Source organism: Telopea speciosissima, chromosome 7, assembly GCF_018873765.1.
Source record: "Telopea speciosissima isolate NSW1024214 ecotype Mountain lineage chromosome 7, Tspe_v1, whole genome shotgun sequence".
Lineage (NCBI taxonomy): Eukaryota > Viridiplantae > Streptophyta > Magnoliopsida > Proteales > Proteaceae > Telopea > Telopea speciosissima.
In genome coordinates, this window is record NC_057922.1 from 13646125 (window position 1) to 13663694 (window position 17570).

Consider the following 17570-nt stretch of genomic DNA (forward strand, 5'->3'; position numbering starts at 1 on the left):
TGGTCGTCTCTCATGCTCCCATCGATCCAGCTGTTCCTCCTTCAGATCCGCTGGTCCAAAGTTCTGGATATGCTGGTACTTCAAGTTGCTCTCAATCATCAGGTCCTTCAAGCTCAAGTGGGCTCTCAAGTTTCCTAAATCTGCTGGTCACAAGATCTCTGACCCTTCTGGTCTCGCAGATCCTTGACCCCTTCGCTGCAGTTGGCCATCAGAACAAGTCTAGATCTCGCCGTCGAAGTCTCTCCCTCGAAGGTAATTCTCCCTCGTTACTTGCCTTGAACCCTTCCACCTACTTCTGACATCTGACCCTCACCTGCCCTCCCTGGCCATGTCAACTGCCCCCTTCCCTTTCCCGAGACGTCCTCTCGCCATTCCCTTCCCCCCTCCTATCTACCCCCTCTTCTCAACCCTTCCTTTTTCCCCTTAACCCTGGCCCCCCAACACACACTTAATCCCCCTACCATGGATTAAAGTCTCTGTGTTAGAACTAAGAATGTTATTCCCAAAGTGTTTTCCAGTACAACAGGAATAAGAGCTATCTTAGGGCCCTTAGAAATAAAAGGCATATCAACCATTGCCAGTTTTTGGTGGAATGGTGAGCTATAGAAACTCGTCTCGTTATCTATGGGATGTGAATGCCTTTTTGGACTCCATTCCATCGGCTATGTAAATGGTGACATTTTACATTCACAATTCTCTCCCCTAATGTGTGCATCTGTTTGGAATCAATATGATGTCGCTATTTAACTAAGGGAAAAATTTGTACTACTGGATTCCAATTATATGAATTTTATTTTCCATTGAAGATCTAACAATTGTGGCTCTGTGTTAACGTGTTCTAGGTCTCTGGTGTTGTATTCTGCATCACTATTTGAACATTATCTATACATATCAGTGCCCAAATTATCCTCTCATTTTTTGTATTATTGCCATCCTTGTCGTGATCATTTTTCTGTAGCATTGGAAGATGAAAATTTAGTTTTGGATAGTTTATCTTGGTATTTCTTGTTGTCTTACTGAATGATGTAGAAAATACCTATTTTGTAGAATGAAGTCTTTATCCTGCTCCTACCTAATTTTTTCGATTTAGGTGCTTGCTTCAGAAACATCTGTATGTTCACCCTTCCTGTTATGAATGTGTTTGTATCCATAAATGCCAGTTCTGCCACTATTGGTATCAGGAAAGTAGGATTGCATACAAAGTGGTAGTGTCACTTCTTGAAATTGATAACTGGATCTAAATTCTGATGAGTTTGCAACTGGATATGTGACTTATTACAGGAAGGTTCAATTAGAGCAGATTAATATAATGTAGATATTGCAACTAATGCAGTTGGTTACATGATGCAAATCTTTCCAGATAAATTCTTCTACCAATTTACTTACTAATTCTTCATATAGTAGATATTAAAACTAATGCTCCTAGATGACCCTCACTTGACCTTCCCCTTCGTAACCCCCTTGACTCTGGACCCATTGTGAGGCCCAACCCAATCCTCCCTCCCCACTCACCTTGGTCCTTACTCTTCCCCCCCCCCCTCTTAACCCCCACACCGATCCCCCCCCCCTTGCTCTAGGCCCATCCCTTGTTTCTTCCTTTATTGGGCCTAGCCTCTTGAGCGGCCTCCTTTCCACCCTCCCTAATTCCAGCCAAGATTCAGCCCATGCCCCTCCCAGCCGGCTCTCCGTTGTCCCCCATCCCCCTCTTTGGGTCTACCGTCATCGTCGCGATATTAGCTCCCCTCCCTATCCCAAGAAGCGCCCTCCCTCAGATTATTCCTTGCCCATTAGCGAAAAGATAGTCTCTAACTAGGGAAATCTGTGACCACGTCCTATGCCGGGTCATCTAGGAGCATTTGTGGGCTCTCCTGTAATTTGGGGGTTTTCCTCTTCTGGTTGAACTCTTTCTTTTTGGTGGGGCGGTTTCCCCAGTTGTATTTGGCTGATTTTGGTCTATTGTGGTTTGTTGGGGTGCTTCCCCTTCGCTTCCTTAGGCCCTTGCGTTTGTAAAGTCATGGTTTTGTAATTGTTGGTTGTTCGTTTGTTCTCTCTCTCCCCTTCCCCCCTTTTTCTCCTTCCTTCGGTAATGAATTTTTTCATTCATCCAAAAAAAAAGTCTTCATATAGTGTTTCATATTGCTTTTGATGCAGCACTGCCGAAGTTGTTTTTCCCGTGGACTACTTACTTTATAATTGAAATCAGAACGATATGTTTTTCATATTATAATACTCAATGTATTAAATTTAGTCCCCAACCTCTAATATCATTTTAATTTGTGTACAGACAAATCTCTCTAGATTGCATGTTTCTTGAATCACAATGCATCATTGATTATAGCCTCCTTTTGGGACTACATTTTAGAGCTCCTGAGCATTTGAAGGCCCTAGCAGATTCTTCAAATGCACTGCATCGTGAAAGTTCTGATGAAGGTAAACATCCTTTTCCGCTATGAATTTATTTTCTCTATGATTGTAATTGATGTAATCTACGTATCAAGATGGGGAAAATCCTTCAATATATCGCCAATGACATCCTTTTCCACTATTAATATAATTTCTCTATGAATGTAATCTTTGTACAAGACCCGGGGGGGGGGGGGGATTCCTTAAAAATATTACCCATTATAATCCATGAATAAATATCTCATATTGCACAAATCATGTCATGAGTGGTTATCTGATGCTACATATAAATTTATTTGATTTTTTATATTTTCCTGTTAATATTCTATTAATGGGTGAATTCTATTGGCAGCACAAATGGTGCATATTAGCAAGTGCATTCATGACTCATGAGTTTGTAGCCTGTTATTTCAAACAAGGTTTAATATTTCGCGATATCTCGGTATCTCGGGCCTACCGAGATATCCGAGATACCCGAAATATCGCAAATATGACCGAAATATTGCATTTTTTTGCAATATTTGGGGGTCCATCTCGGGGGTATTTGGCCATATCTAGGCACTGAAACTTCATGGGCAGCCTTATTTAAGCTTAATAAACACATTTAAACCATAAAATTGTAAAAATGTGAATTCAAATTGGCGTTTTGGGCTTGCACCCTTGATTGACATACGATCGCCGACCCTAATGTATAAATAATTAAATACACATAGATTAGGCAGGTTAATATTTAATAATAGTATTTAACTTCATCACATATCAAGTTAAAGCCAATACACATTGATGAGTACCATGATTCTCATAAACTCCATAATATTCAATAACTCGCTTAAAGCCTTAAAGGCAATACACTAAGTGTCAAAGTCGGGAAGTCACAGACTCACAACTTGTAAGTCACAACTCACAAGTTCATAGATCAATGAAATCACAACTTAAGTTACAAATTACAAGTGCTAAAGCTGCTAATAGTAGTTGTTGTGCCTCCCTAGATCAATCCCACTCATGCCTCATGGAGTCGGCGTCCATTGCTCTCTGTTTGAAGGACATATGTGGACCACGGTATAGAATCGGAGAAGAAGCGAGTGTAGTCATCCACAAGTGTCACGTAAATGGAATCATCAACATACGTAGGTAACCTATCCTAGGATATAAGCTAGGGTTACCAATCGATCCGATCAGTGAAGAAGATGATCCACTTGTGATATGATGTTGGCGCCGGCGCAAGAGGCGATGGCATTGGGCTGCATGTATGGCGGTGAGGTTGGTAGCTAGGTCCGCTAGGGTATGCAAAGATGTTATCTACAAAAGATGATCCGATATGTCCTGGGGGATCGTAGTCATAGTCCCTACCCCACTAAAGCGCCCATATGATGATGATCCATATCCATATCCACCGTAAGGTTGTGATGCACCATAATCCGATGCCAATGGAGTGGTATGTGCGTCAAAAGATGGGGCACGCCAATGTCCGGTCCGTAGATCGGCCATTGGTGTCTAACATATATTTAATTCATTACCATCTAAGTCATATTACCCCTAATTATTTCCTATTTTAATTGTAGGAAAATGAATTTTTAAAACCAGAAAATAAAAAAATAAAAAAAAACATATGGAAAAAAAATTTCGACACCGTGAGGCTATAGATTGGCCTCCGGTGTCTAACATATATTAATATCATCACCATCCAACAAAATTTGTATATAGTCTTTTCAAAAAAATAGTTTTAGAGAAATAGAATTTACCTTAAATAGTGGAAAAAGGCTTGGATGATGAGCTTAGATGACCCTCCGATGAGTTTACCGCGAAAATCCGACAACAATGTGCTTGAACAATGGCTAGAGTGTTGGATGAGAGCTTGGAAGAGTGGAAGAATAGGCAGAAGACTGAAATTCCTTAGCAAATGCAGCTCTCGGTGAAATATGGACCGAAATCTGCGAAATATTGTATTAAAGCCCCCTTCACGTGACACTTTAAGTTAAAATACCATATTTCGTCGATATCTCACGAGATATCGACGAAATATGGTATTTTTTCATTTCGACCTGATTTCGCATCTCGGTAAGCTCGAGATATACGAAATTAAGCGATATTTTGGCGAAATATCGCGAGATTTTGAACCATGATTTCAAACAGTTTTGCTCTTATACTACCTTGTAGTATTGTACTAGGAGGAAGACTTGATTAGAACCAGCATAATAAATTATTGAAGATCCAAATTTGATTCCTACTTAGATCGTCATGTATTGTTCCTTTGCATATTGGTGTTTAACAGTAATCAAAAGTTTCAACTTTCAACATTTCCAAGAGATGCTCTCTCTCTCTCTCTCTCTCTCTCTCTCACACACACACACACATAAACACAAATCCACAAAATTATTTCCCTTAATTAATTGAATAATGAATTTCCTATACAAATAATAATTATGCTGATCAACGTAAGAACTTCTTGTTTGCTCAGGTGTATCACACTCACAGGAGCTGTTGATCCCTCCAAAAGGTCTGCTCCTGGTTACGCATGAACCCAACTCCGTTAACACTCTGCCAGGCCCTCATATCAGGGGAAGTACATTGAGAGCAGCAGCTGCTGGTGATGAGGAAGTTGATCTTTTTCTCCCTGATACTGGAAGGTAATCTCATACTTCCCCCCACCCTCCCCCAAGATTGTATTAATTAGGAGAATATAAGGCCATGAACAGAAGTGATTATGTTATTGTTTACAGAAAAAAAAAAAAATAGACCATTCTCTTTAGATGGTTGATGCATTGTATTCTTTAAACTCCTTACAAATGGAAGCTGACATTTGAATCTTATCTAAAGCACTATGCCCCTTAACCCTCTTGTCCATCTTCATCCATATTCTTCAAGTGATGGCCTTTTCCAGCTGCCCACTTTCCCAATTTCTGGTAAGTTAGTCGGGTTATTACCCACAGCCCTGCAATACTAAGAGCTCATTCTTGTATAGGGACATTGTCTGAGGTTGTGTTACAATCCTGCATATTTTAAGCCAAAAAAGCTAACATTGGGGAGGCAATTTGATTCAGGCAAATCGCAGAGTATTGGGTTAATAGTCCAACAGGTTTTCGTTATAATGTACTTCTTCAGTTCAATGTGCCTATAGTATGGGTGGAAAGCAAGAAAACGAGTTTAGGAAAGGCTACTCTGCCTACCTCTGCTTCTGGGATGCTATAATAAAAGAACCACTTCGAGACGGCATCTCCCACTTTACCCTTCGGCCCTTCCTATCAGACCAGACATGCTTAAGCTTTCTCTAGCTGGCATCCTAAGTCCTATATTTGGTAAGATCCTACTGAAGGACCTTAATGGGATCCTCATCCTCATCTACTAGTGTTGGGGCTGCCCTCACACTCTGTGATCTCTGGAAAGTTTACTCTGCCTACCTCTGCTTCTTCCTCCTCCCCACATCGTTACCATGTGAAGAGGCAGTACTACCACCTGCCTCTCATGCAACTACTCTAGAGGAACCAGCTCCTTTCCCCATCTTTGCAGCCCTTACCTGCTCCATTTGATGTGTCACTTGGCTCGCTGCCTGAGCCTGCTATATCTGTCTCCACATCAACAAACATATATCCACTATCAGAGTCACGGTCGCTGCTGGTGGGTGTCTTCACTGCCTCATCAAACTCCTCCCTTACCCTTAGTTTTTCCAATCTCCTCTGTCTTCCTCCCTTCATGAGGGCAGCTAACTGGGGACCTTAGTGCATTTTGCCACATTCCTGTAGGCACCAGCCAGATACCACTTGAGTCTAGTTGCCTCCCTGAATTGATCATCTTGCCATATCCCTCAGCACAGCAACAGCTTCACAGTTTGGCGGCCTTTCTCTTATTGTCTTCCAACACAGTCTTTTCTCATTTACCACCAGATTGTCGTCTCTCCGTCTTGCTGACTTTGTTGGAATTCCACGGAAAACATTGACCACCTCTTTGCTTGCCCCCTCTCTTCCATTTCGAAAGGGGTGTTAGCAAAATGCTGGTCAAGGAGCATACGAATTTTGCCTTTTCAGAGAGAATGGATTTGGATGGACATGACCTTTGCCCAGCTTATCAATTTGTGGTATTGTGGGGAAGCTTGCCTTCGCTGCCACCATCTCAATAACTTTCCAGCGTATTTGGGACTCTCTTTCTTTTGACATCAAAAGAAAGTTAACTTCTGTCTCATCTTGTTGTCTGGACACCCAAGGAACAGCCATATTGTAGTATCATGGGGCCTCTTCCCCTCCTTCTTGCAGCCCTCCTCTTGAGGATAGGGTTTTGTTTTGTTTGTCACTTTGTTGTAGTCCTGTATTTTTTCTTTGTCCCCGCTAGTCGGGGTCCCATGTTCCTTCCCTCTTTTGATAATGAATTATTTATTCTCCCAAAAAAATATAAAGTGGAGAGAGATTGATTCCTCTCTAACTCATTCTTCCAAACTTCTTCCTCCTCATTCCTTTTGTTCTCTCCTTCTCTTCTTCTTCATCTCCCTTCTTCCTTCTTGAGCTCAACGTACAATGGAACTCCTACTTCCCATTTTCAACATGATTCCCCCTATAATATCTTCTGCTACTCTTGGTCTCTTTGCCAGATTTGGGATTCCATTTCTTTTGACATTAAAGCCAAGATTTCATTGGTTCTCCTTTCTTGTATCGACTCTCCAAGGAATAGGCATATTGTTGCCTCTTGGGGTCTCCCTCTCTCCTCCCTCTAGGCCTCCTCCTCTTCTTGAGGCCTTCTTGTGTATTTGTGTATTTCCCCTTCTCTCTCCCTCTTTAGGGGGGGCTGTTGTAGTCCTCATTCTCTTTGGTATTGAATTTTTTATTCACCCAAAATATCTTTTGCGACTTTCATGATGCTTATCCAAACACTTCAAGCAATTGGAATCTGTCTAGTTTCATAAAAAAAAATATTCCTACCATATTATGTTGCAATGGTCTTCCTGATGTAGATCCTAGCCTCCTCGAATTGAAGAAGCCACCCTAAACCTAGGGTTTTAGTAGGAGCCTTAGTTTAGTTTATTTCTATACTTAGTTTTTAATTTGTGTTTTAATTGAACCGGTTTAAATTGGTTGCATCCAATTGGTTCAATTGGTCTAATTTAAGTGAAGTGATCCTATTGGCTAAGAGGTTCTTATATCCTATTGGCTAGTAGGGAATCTTCTTTTATTTAAGTTGTTTTAAGTTGTTTTAAGTCATTAGGGGTAGATAAGTCCTTTCTTTTTAAGTATTTAAGTTATTTTTAAATTGTCCACCTCTCCACGATTTAAGTGAGAGAGTTGATTTGTAATAGACTTAGGAATAAGGCCTTTGGCCTCTTATTTAATAAGAATCGTAGGAGAGGCTCCCCCACCTATTATGTTTAAAAAAACCGATCTCCTGCTGTTGGCCTTTGCTGCTGCTGCTTCTCTCTTCAGAGACATGTCTTGTGAGTCATATCAAGACCCCTTGTGAGTCATATCAAGGGTTAGGGCTGGTGGACTCCGGTGACTCCTTGCATCTTGTAGATCGGGAGGTCCTTCTTCTTCTTCAATCTAGTTTCTCCAAACTGCCATTGAAGAACCTGCAATTCAGTAAGTTATTTTATTGTTTTAGTATTTCCCCTCCTCCTTCTAACCTTCCAACCTAACCCTAATCGATTCCCCCTTAAACCTTAATTATCTTAAACCCTAGTTAACCTGTCCAGCCCCTTCCCTCCATCAGATCTGTCCCAATTTTACCCCACAGTTCCTACAGGCCATCTCCTTCATTCGATCCCCCATTCTGCCCCCATTCCTACAGCTAAACCCTAATCCCCCTCTTCCCCATTGAAACCTAAAGCCTCTAAAACTTGCCCAGACCTAACCTACCATCCATACCACACCAAACTTCAACTGAACCACTCTCTCCATACTAGTGCCACTCGGCCGGAACCCCTTGACCTAATTCCCCCTAAAAACCCTAAATCCCATCATCCCCTTCATTCCCAAAACCCGAAACCCTAAACCTAAATTTCTGAAATTTTAAAAACTTATTCAAACCTAACCTAACCTAGTGCATTAAGACCCTTAAAACCTGCATATTAAAACCCTATAAACCCCATTACCATTAGTTAACCCTAACCCTAATTTCTGCCCTATTTAGCCTAAGCTGTCCCAATCGGCCAGCCTTGTTAGGTGAACCTATTACCCTGGGCTCCCAGTGGGATTACTCCTACCTAGGACTACATCACTTCCTCTAATGGCTAAGGACCACCGCACTTTTAAGAGCTCCCAGTTGAGATTGCCAATCGTCACAGTTCCAAATCCCAAGTCTTCTTAGTATAGTAAATTTTCATCCCACTCCACAAGATGTTTGGAGGTCGCACCTCAGCTGGCCCTTACAAAATTACTTCGGATTTGCTCCACTCTTTCAGCCACTGAATCAAGTTGAGTAAATGAGGTGAAAGTATTTAGGTATGCTTGCTGAGGAGGCTTTTTATCATTATGATTCTCCCATCATCGAGCAGATAGTTTTGCCTTCCAAGTTGATAATTTACTCTCCGTACTTTCACTTACTTTTCTCAAACTGATGATTGTAAGATTTGCTGTAGGCAGGCCTAAATTAAGTTCCCCATATAGCATATCTATATCCACCTTTTAAAATTTACCCTCAAGCCAGAAATTGCATCAGAACTTCTTAAAACATGGCCAATAAGGAGAAATGGTTAATGAGAAGCCCCGGAGAATTCAATATATCATCAGCGAACAAAACATGGATCACAGCTTCCTCCAAATTGGGCATATAGAAATGCTTGAACATTCTACTTTCTGCTGCTTTGGATATTTTTTTGTTTTTGTTTTTATATTATTAATGCTTCTATTCACCAAAAGTAAAAGAAAGAAAAGTCTCCATGCCTCAGACCTGTGAGTCCTGAAAGCAGCCTTACGTAAAACCATTTATACAAGTAGAGAACCTTGATGAGTGATACTACTCCCTTCACCTCCTCCAATCCTTAAGTGCATTTTGCTCAATTCTAGAAGAAAATATTTTTATTCAGCAATTCTGAAATATGTTGTGGCAATGTTTCAACATAACAGAACATCAAACCGTTAAAATCTGAGGCATATTTTACTTCTGTTAATTTGAAATTGCCAGCTACAACTGTGATCTTCTAGTCAACCAAAGTTACTAATCAGCCCACGAGTAGCATAGTCTTAATCACCATTTCTTGATTCTCCAGTGTTTAATATCATCAGCTGTATGGCTGTTGGACAAAACCAATGTGGATGCAGTACAATCACTTAGGTTGGAACTAGGCTGAATTTTAGAAATCATCGTTTCAATCAACCTTAAAATCTACCTGATTTTTATTTGTTGACTTGGTCCCATCATCCTCTTATACTTCTCACTTTCCTGTTTCCGTCTGATGAAGAGCCCATGCTTGGACAGGTTAAAAAGTATAAATCTGAATGTTCTAAAATTTACTATAATTATTCTGGTCAATATACTGTACTTAAATATGAATATTTTAAAATTTACTTTTGCTAATTATTCTGGTCAATTTACTGTTTGGAATCACACTTTCAAAACCTGAATTTTCCAAAACTCCATTGTAACAACCAAGGGATTGCTGTGTCATACTTTTCCTATTGAGTTTTACTATTCTGGCTGTTGATTAGCTTGTTATTTAATGTGGGCCACATCTCAGCCAAATTATGGCTGATCAATCTCTTGGACCAGCAATTTACTAACCATTGGTTTTTTTCTTATTTAACTGTGAATCACTTCTTGTTTCCGCAGGTTGCGGGTGCAGCTAGGAGTGAATATGCCAGCTCAAGCTATCCGCAAGGTTCCACATGTCGGGGCTGAGTCGACAGAAATTGAACTTGTTGAGGTGTATGATGTCGTTCTCTATCTTGGTATCATTGATATACTGCAAGAATACAACATAAAAAAGAAAATTGAGCACGCGTACAAATCACTGCTGTTTGATCCTCTGTCGATATCTGCTGTTGAACCCAAAGTGTATTCAAAACGTTTTATCAGTTTCTTAGAGAGAGTTTTTCCTGATCAAATGTGAAAAGAAAGAAGATAAATATAAGTCTTAACTAACTAAATTTTCAGTGCTAATATCATTATTGAACAAGTTGAAGCTTTTCTCATCAAAAAAAAAAAGTTGAAGCTTATTTTTTGGCATGCTTAGAACAACAGCATCCTCATTCTTTGCACTCATTTTATTGTAAGGGGATGTTCTCTCTTTGTAAATGCACCATTCAAATTGTATATATTTTACAATTGAGCATGTGTTGTAGCCTACATTGTTGTTAATGTTTACTCTCATTTCTCAATTTGTGGAAAATTTTCATGATAAAAACAGTATAGCATATCTACTGTGAAGGCATCTTCAACAGGAAGTAGGAATGGGATTTAAGAGTTCCAGCAGCAATCGTTGGACAAAGTTTCTGATTTTTTTCCACACAACACCCCCCCCCCCTTAAAAAATATATATTTTTTTGGTCTTCTTTTTGGTTGATAAACAGGGGGAAATTCTCGTACTTCAAACCCTTTTTTGGGGGTGGGGAGATGTTGCATTTGCACAACTTTGATTCATTCAATTTATTCAACTTACGCAGAAGTTGTCATTTAATTTTTGTTATCTATCTTCTAAAACTTTATGTAGAACTAACCTCATATGTTGGTTCTGCCTTGCTAACATTCTAGTTATTTTTTTGCATGAAATGAAAAAAGATTTTGGTAGTAACCAACCAATATATTCAAACTGGAATCGACAGATAGTAGGCGGTTAATGTATGTGCATGCAGTGGTGTAGCTAATGTTGATGAGAGAAGGCTCAAATAGAAAAATATTGGAGGGAAAATGCTTTGAAGGTGAACCTGTATTCCTGCAACATTCGGGAATTCTAGACAGCATTGGGCTGGAACAAGCTGTTCTTCTCAATAAACGTATAGGTAGTTTTATACAAATTTCACCTGCTTTGAGCTCTTCGAAAGCAAGGATAAGGCTGCTTACATTATGACCCTCTCCAGACCCTGCAGTGACGAGAGCCTTGTGTGCATTGGGTACACCCTTTTTGATATAGCTGATCCCATTCAATTAGGATAAGACTGAGTTTTTTGTTGTTGTAGTTTTATACAAATTTCCTTCGAAGTGGATACTTAAATGCCAAGTAGACCCATAATAATCTGTCTTCTGGGTTGTATAATGTTTCTTATTATCCACTGCCGAATTAAAAAAGTATGGTGTTCGAACCAAATGATCCCCGACCTTCTTCCATCTCCAACTCATTTCCCTTGGCCATGGTCGTTGTTGTACCACCTTTTGAAGTTATACAACTTGTGTCAAGGGGCGACCTTTGCTGTTATAGCTGACCCTTTAGTTTTTGGCTCTTGCTACCAATTTGGCTTTTCAGGCTCCGGATAACAAACTATCGTTGTTTTTTGATATTTCAAAATGTGGTTCTGGTTGTATTAATAGGTTCTGTTTTTTCTCATTAAAAAAAAAATTCCAAAGTAAATTTTGGGAAAGAAAAATTCTTTAATAACAAATGGCAAAAGGAACTTTGTTGAAAATGTATATCTTGTGCAAATCTTTTCGTTTGCTAATTTGATCTATTAATATGTAAAGCTATTTGTTCAATGCAGAAGCTTCTGAAACATCAATTCGGAGAGGCAAGTAGTCAATTTTGAAATAACTCCATTGGTTGGAGTTCAGTAACTCTCTCTCTCTCTCTCTCTCTCTCTGTCTCTCTCTCTCGTGTATAGAGGTATTTTTTTTTTCTTAAGTTCCCACTGTTTGCTTATTAGTCAAAACAATTTACCTGTTCGTCTCTCCACTTGACAATATCGCCTAACAAATTAACAAGAATGTAAAAATTAACAATGTAAAAATTTTAATTTGTTAGACACATTTAATTAGGGAATCTCAACCTTTGATAGGACATAAAAATTTGATAAATATTTTAAATTTAATTATTTAAATAATAATAATATTTAAATATTTTGTAAATGATTTTAAAAAATGCCATCTAGCTCAAAATTATATTGTGGATCCAATGCACTAATAATTGGTTAGTATTGGCATGCGCATTAACCTTTAGTATACCAAAATGCATAACGTTCACCTTTAACGGTAAGGACCTCTAAGGTCTGGAGACCAAAGCACCACTGATGAGAGTCTTGTACAAATATACAACAAGCAGTCTTTCATGCAGGATTCTCATAATGATCTAGTTCGATACACATATTATATGAGTATTTTTACACTTATATTCCCGGAATCTCATTCACATTAAAATATAAAGTGTAATAACTATGTGAACCGAAGGCCTAGTTCGTTCCCTAGTTACAAACACTTAAAAGATATAGGATATTGGAAAAATATATTCCTGAGGTATCTAACATTCCATAACAAAAAAAAAAAAAAACCCTAAGAATAAACAAATTCGCACAATGAATGCATCCATCAACAAAAGTGCAAGTAAATCAAACCAAAATAAACCCCTACTAAAGCTAAAACCAAAAGCAGCAACTCTATGAGGTAGATTAACCACTCCCCCCTTTCAGAAATAAAAAATTAAGGAGATGAAAAGGAACTGCTCCTCTTGTTTTCCTAGTTTTTTTTTTTTTTTCCTTTCACAACTCTCTTTATGATTGTAATATTAGTCCCTAAATTGTCTCCTTAAATTAATGAACATCTTCCTGGTTTTGTGTTAAAAGGAAAAGAAAAAATTAAATAATTACAGTAGAGCAGGTATTAGGTCCAAACTCATTTGCAGGTCATGTGACCCCACATATAATAGACTTAAAAAATAGTATAATTTTCATGAAATCATTGGATTAGAATCTTTTATCCCTGAAGGACAAAATTACAATTCCATGTCCAAGAAAGAGAAGACAAGACAATTAAAATATAATAGTACCAACACATATACTAATTGAAAAGGTAAATAATAAGAAACCAAAAAAAAAACATATAGGTTGCGTGATCATAAACTAATTATTTTTTATCTGGTAATTAGTCAAATATGTGCAAATAAATAATATAAGAATAGTCAATTTGTTACCCTTTTGGGTAAGTATATTCCAATTGTCAAACATATGGACCAGCTAAGGTTCATTGTTTTCAAATTGTATTAACATGTTGAAACAATTTCCAAAGAATGGCTCTGACACTTAGTGATAGTGGACAAAAAATTAATATATGATTACGATTGATGTTGGCAATTTGTTCACAAGGTTTGGCACCTTCAATTTGTAGAAAATAGTGTTGATGTTGGAATAGTTCAAGCCTAATCCTGGAAAACAAGAAGATCTATTAGAATTCTTTTGGATAGGTAGATAAATGTTTAAGGGGGAGCGCAGGGGCTATGTGCATGTGGCAACCAATGAGAACGCATTCGCTGGCATCTCAGGGGGCAGGATTTCTGCCTTTCATGGGGATGGACCGGTCATTTTGCTCCCCCCCCCCCAATGTGTCGGGGTGTGGCCCCTGTGTCCGCAATAAAAAACTTTTCAATCCATGAAGGAAGGGTTTCCACTCCTCATAGCAGTGGGATTTTAGCAGAATTCCTTCAAAATTACCCTCACAATAAATTTTTTTTTAAAAAGGTGAAAGCTGTGAACCCTAAAAGTCTGGGGAAAAAACGAAACTATCATCGAGCACGGATTTTTATCCAATCATTGTCTTGAAATTCTCTAAAGATATTCTTCCTTTTCGGGAAGTGGATTTCATGTTGAGTATCTCCTCCACTCACAGATGCACATCATCAATCTAACCTATCAATATATTGCCAGTATAGGCATCAACCATTGGCACATCAAGACGCACAAAATATACTTGCAACGATCAGAACCTCTCAAGTATGGGGAAAATAATAACTATAAAAAAGCCTTGTTGCATAAACAACTGACGGTGATCCATAAAAGGCTCTCGTAATGATCATGTTCAAAACACATTCTGAGAAATATACGATGTGATACCCTTATGAATAATATATCTAATATTGTCCCTAATTGTACACACTTTAAAGTATAATCTTAAAACAACACATCGCACATAAAATGATAATACAAATTAATACAGTTAATTATGATTTGATGAACACATATATCCAACTTCATCTCCAACACATTTGATGCTCTCTCTCTCTCTCTTCCTATTCGCTTTTTAAAAGGAGGAGACGGAGGGAGGAATCTCAGTTAAATGTGAAAGATAAGGTAGTTAAATTCATTAAATGTTGTCCACTTTTAGCATGAAAATGTCTATGGAGACCAATGGTCCCACCCCAACGCCAGTGCAGCCATCTCTATCTGATATGGCCACCCACCGTACACGATGGGCCTGAGGTCCCATCATTCTCAACGGCCCATTGGCTTAATCCAGTACATATGGGCCCACTGATTTATTTTTCCCACCAATTTATTGATATATGTAGATCAATCAAATCATCATCAATTACCCATCAATCACAGACTATTACTCTATTAGTCATTTTATGGTCCCCATCCAAGATTGCGGGTCCCAATCGTTGATTAGTTCCTATCATTTAAACCTTGGGCCTTCATGTCTCTAAATCTGTACTTAATGGGCCCAGGCCCTTCCATCAGAACTCTTAAAAAAGCGAATTCTCTTTAACTACTTCACGGGAGAATGCTCCTCTTTCCCCCACTCTTTAATGAGATAACTGTGTTGCTGGGTCCCAGTCAGTAAACCAACCCACATTGGTTGATCGGGGTTAAACCCATAAACACAAGAGTTCTCTGTGGGGGAGCGTGACCCCTACGCGTACAGGAACCTAATGGGAGTGCATGTGGCAGCATCAACAGGATAGTCATTTCAGCCTTTTATGGGGGGTAGAGCCATCATTTCACCCCCATGTGTCTAGACGCAGAGGATACACTCCCCCACAAAGAACATTTGTCCAAAAAAAAAAATGTACAAAGTTCTAATCATTGGACAAAAAGGACATGATTTGGATTAAACATGTGTCAAATTTTAGAGTCTAATTCGGTCATATAGCCTACTATAAATCAACATGAACCCCATATTTGTCATTGCAAGACAATGGTACTCCTACAATTATAGTGCACTCGCTCGTGGCTCTAGACTTTCATAATTATGTTTTACTACAGAAAATTTAGAGGGCTCAAACTTGACATATGAGTAAGTGACTTAAGAGTCTATATGTTGACAAATTTTGGATCTCATCTTATCTACCATGTGACAATTGTTGGCTTTTAAAGTAGAACTTTATTGGTATCTTCTTTTTTTTTTTTTTTTTTTTTTTGGGAGAAGAAAAACGAAAAGAAGAATTGAGGAATTGCTCCATTCTTTTTAACAACCCTAAGTCCTAACCTCTTGAGCTTTTTTTTTTCCCCCCTAAGGATTTTCTATCCTATGACCTTCCAATGCTATTTGATCTTGTAATAGGATCAACCTTGGTAGAGTTACTACGGGGTCAATCTACTTTGACTCGTTTTTATAGGTTACACGCTTTTGTATTACCTCTTCTTACTACAATATTTATGACAACCCCTCTCACTCACTCACAGGTCTCATGAATATCTCAACAAAGGCTTTTATTGTTAGTCATAAAATTAAGGAATTGGTCCCATAGATCAGGTGGTGTTCAAAATTTTATGATCATAAAGGTCTCATGGTATTCTAAGTACTGTCAATTAACAATTAATGTATTCTAAATGTCTAACTATCAATTTCCAATCACAAAGTTGATTAAATGGAAAAATAAAGCTTTGAAAATCTGTTCAGAAATATATATATTTTTTAAATAAATTAAATGAATTGTTAGCTGAAAATGTGAGAAAATGTCTATACATGAATGGGCAATTTGTAGCTTGAAATTAGAACAATCCGAAGCACAACCTATCCATCAAATAGTTGGAATCATCAAATCACCTTTTCACATGTCAAGTTTAAGCCAAAACAAAATCTACCATGTGGGAAATAAACCATTTTAATTTTTAAGGATGATGAAGGGTCCATAAATTATCAGGAGGTTGCATGAGACATACATGGGAGACTATATGATCAAATTTGAACTTTGGCTTTTCTAGATCATGTCCTCTATATCCAATGATCATAATCGCTAAACATCAACTCTTTCATAGGTACAATGTGACGCATAGGCTAGTTGCCCTCGCCATGGAACACTCATTGCATCTTTCATGCCACTATGTGGTAAATAGGGTTAAATCCTAGTGGGAGGAAAATGGAACATTTTCTATAACTACCTTGTCCTATATTTGCTCAATCTCTCTTACTCAAAAATCAAACTTTCACTTTTTTTCTCTTTCCTGATAATTCTAAATCTCTAGACCCCTTCCTCTCCCAGGCTTCCCTCCTCACCTCTACCCTCCCATAGGTTCATCTGGTGGCACACTACTCCCGCAACCTTTCTTCGAGACCTTCCCCCACCATATGCCCCACCACAACCTCTCACCCTCGCCTTTTTCTCTACCATGGGCCACTCCTGCCCCACCCCTTCTCTGCAACTCCCACCCCACCCCCTCATGTCCTCTCGAACCCCACCTTCTCCCTCACCCACCCTCTGCAACCCGTTCACATTTTTGTCTCTCTCTATTGATGATGATTGTAAAGAACATTTGGATGTATTTTATGGGAAAATATGAGGGGTGGAGCAATAGTTGTGGAAAGGGGATGGGGCAAGAGCTATAGAGATGGTGTGATTCACAATAGAGGGGAAAGCGAGGGGTGACAGATTGTGGCAGGGTAGAAGATGAGGGAGATGCTAGGGAGAGATTGTGGGAGTGAGTATCACTGCACAGGATTGTGTGAGGGAGAGGAAGGGAGCAAAGGTAATTTAGGGATTTAGAATTAACAGAGGGTGAAGATTAGAAATTTTGCTTCTATAATGAATCAAAAAGAAAATTTTAGTAGAGTATTTTGGGTAAACATAGAATAAGCATAAGGGAATATGATAGAGTATTTTAGTAGAGCATAACGGAATGATAGAAATTTCCCCAAAAAAATAATCAATGCAGTACAGTAGTGTAGGTTAGTTTTACTTCCACACTGTCTATTCTTAATTCATTCTAGTTCCAACCAAACGGACCCCTGCTTCGTCTTTTACCTACGGCTGAGTTAACACGTAAAAGATTCCGAATTTGGCCGATTTGACAAAATTTTCTCCCGATAAATTCGCAAATTCTCGCGGGTTT

The 17570-nt window shown here is 38.8% G+C and overlaps 1 protein-coding gene across 2 annotated transcripts in view; it reads left to right on the forward strand.

Moving 5' to 3' along the window:
• The window catches only part of LOC122669046 (phosphatidylinositol 4-phosphate 5-kinase 8-like), a 30281-nt gene extending 19846 nt beyond the window's left edge, over nucleotides 1-10435 (forward strand). For both annotated transcript variants that reach the window (XM_043865673.1, XM_043865674.1), the window contains 3 exons: nucleotides 2285-2430; nucleotides 4862-5030; nucleotides 10153-10435. In XM_043865673.1, coding sequence (XP_043721608.1) covers nucleotides 2285-2430; nucleotides 4862-5030; nucleotides 10153-10432 — 595 coding nt within the window. In that variant the 3' untranslated portion in view covers nucleotides 10433-10435. The remainder of the gene's footprint in view (nucleotides 1-2284; nucleotides 2431-4861; nucleotides 5031-10152) is intronic.
• Nucleotides 10436-17570: the final 7135 nt, after the last annotated feature.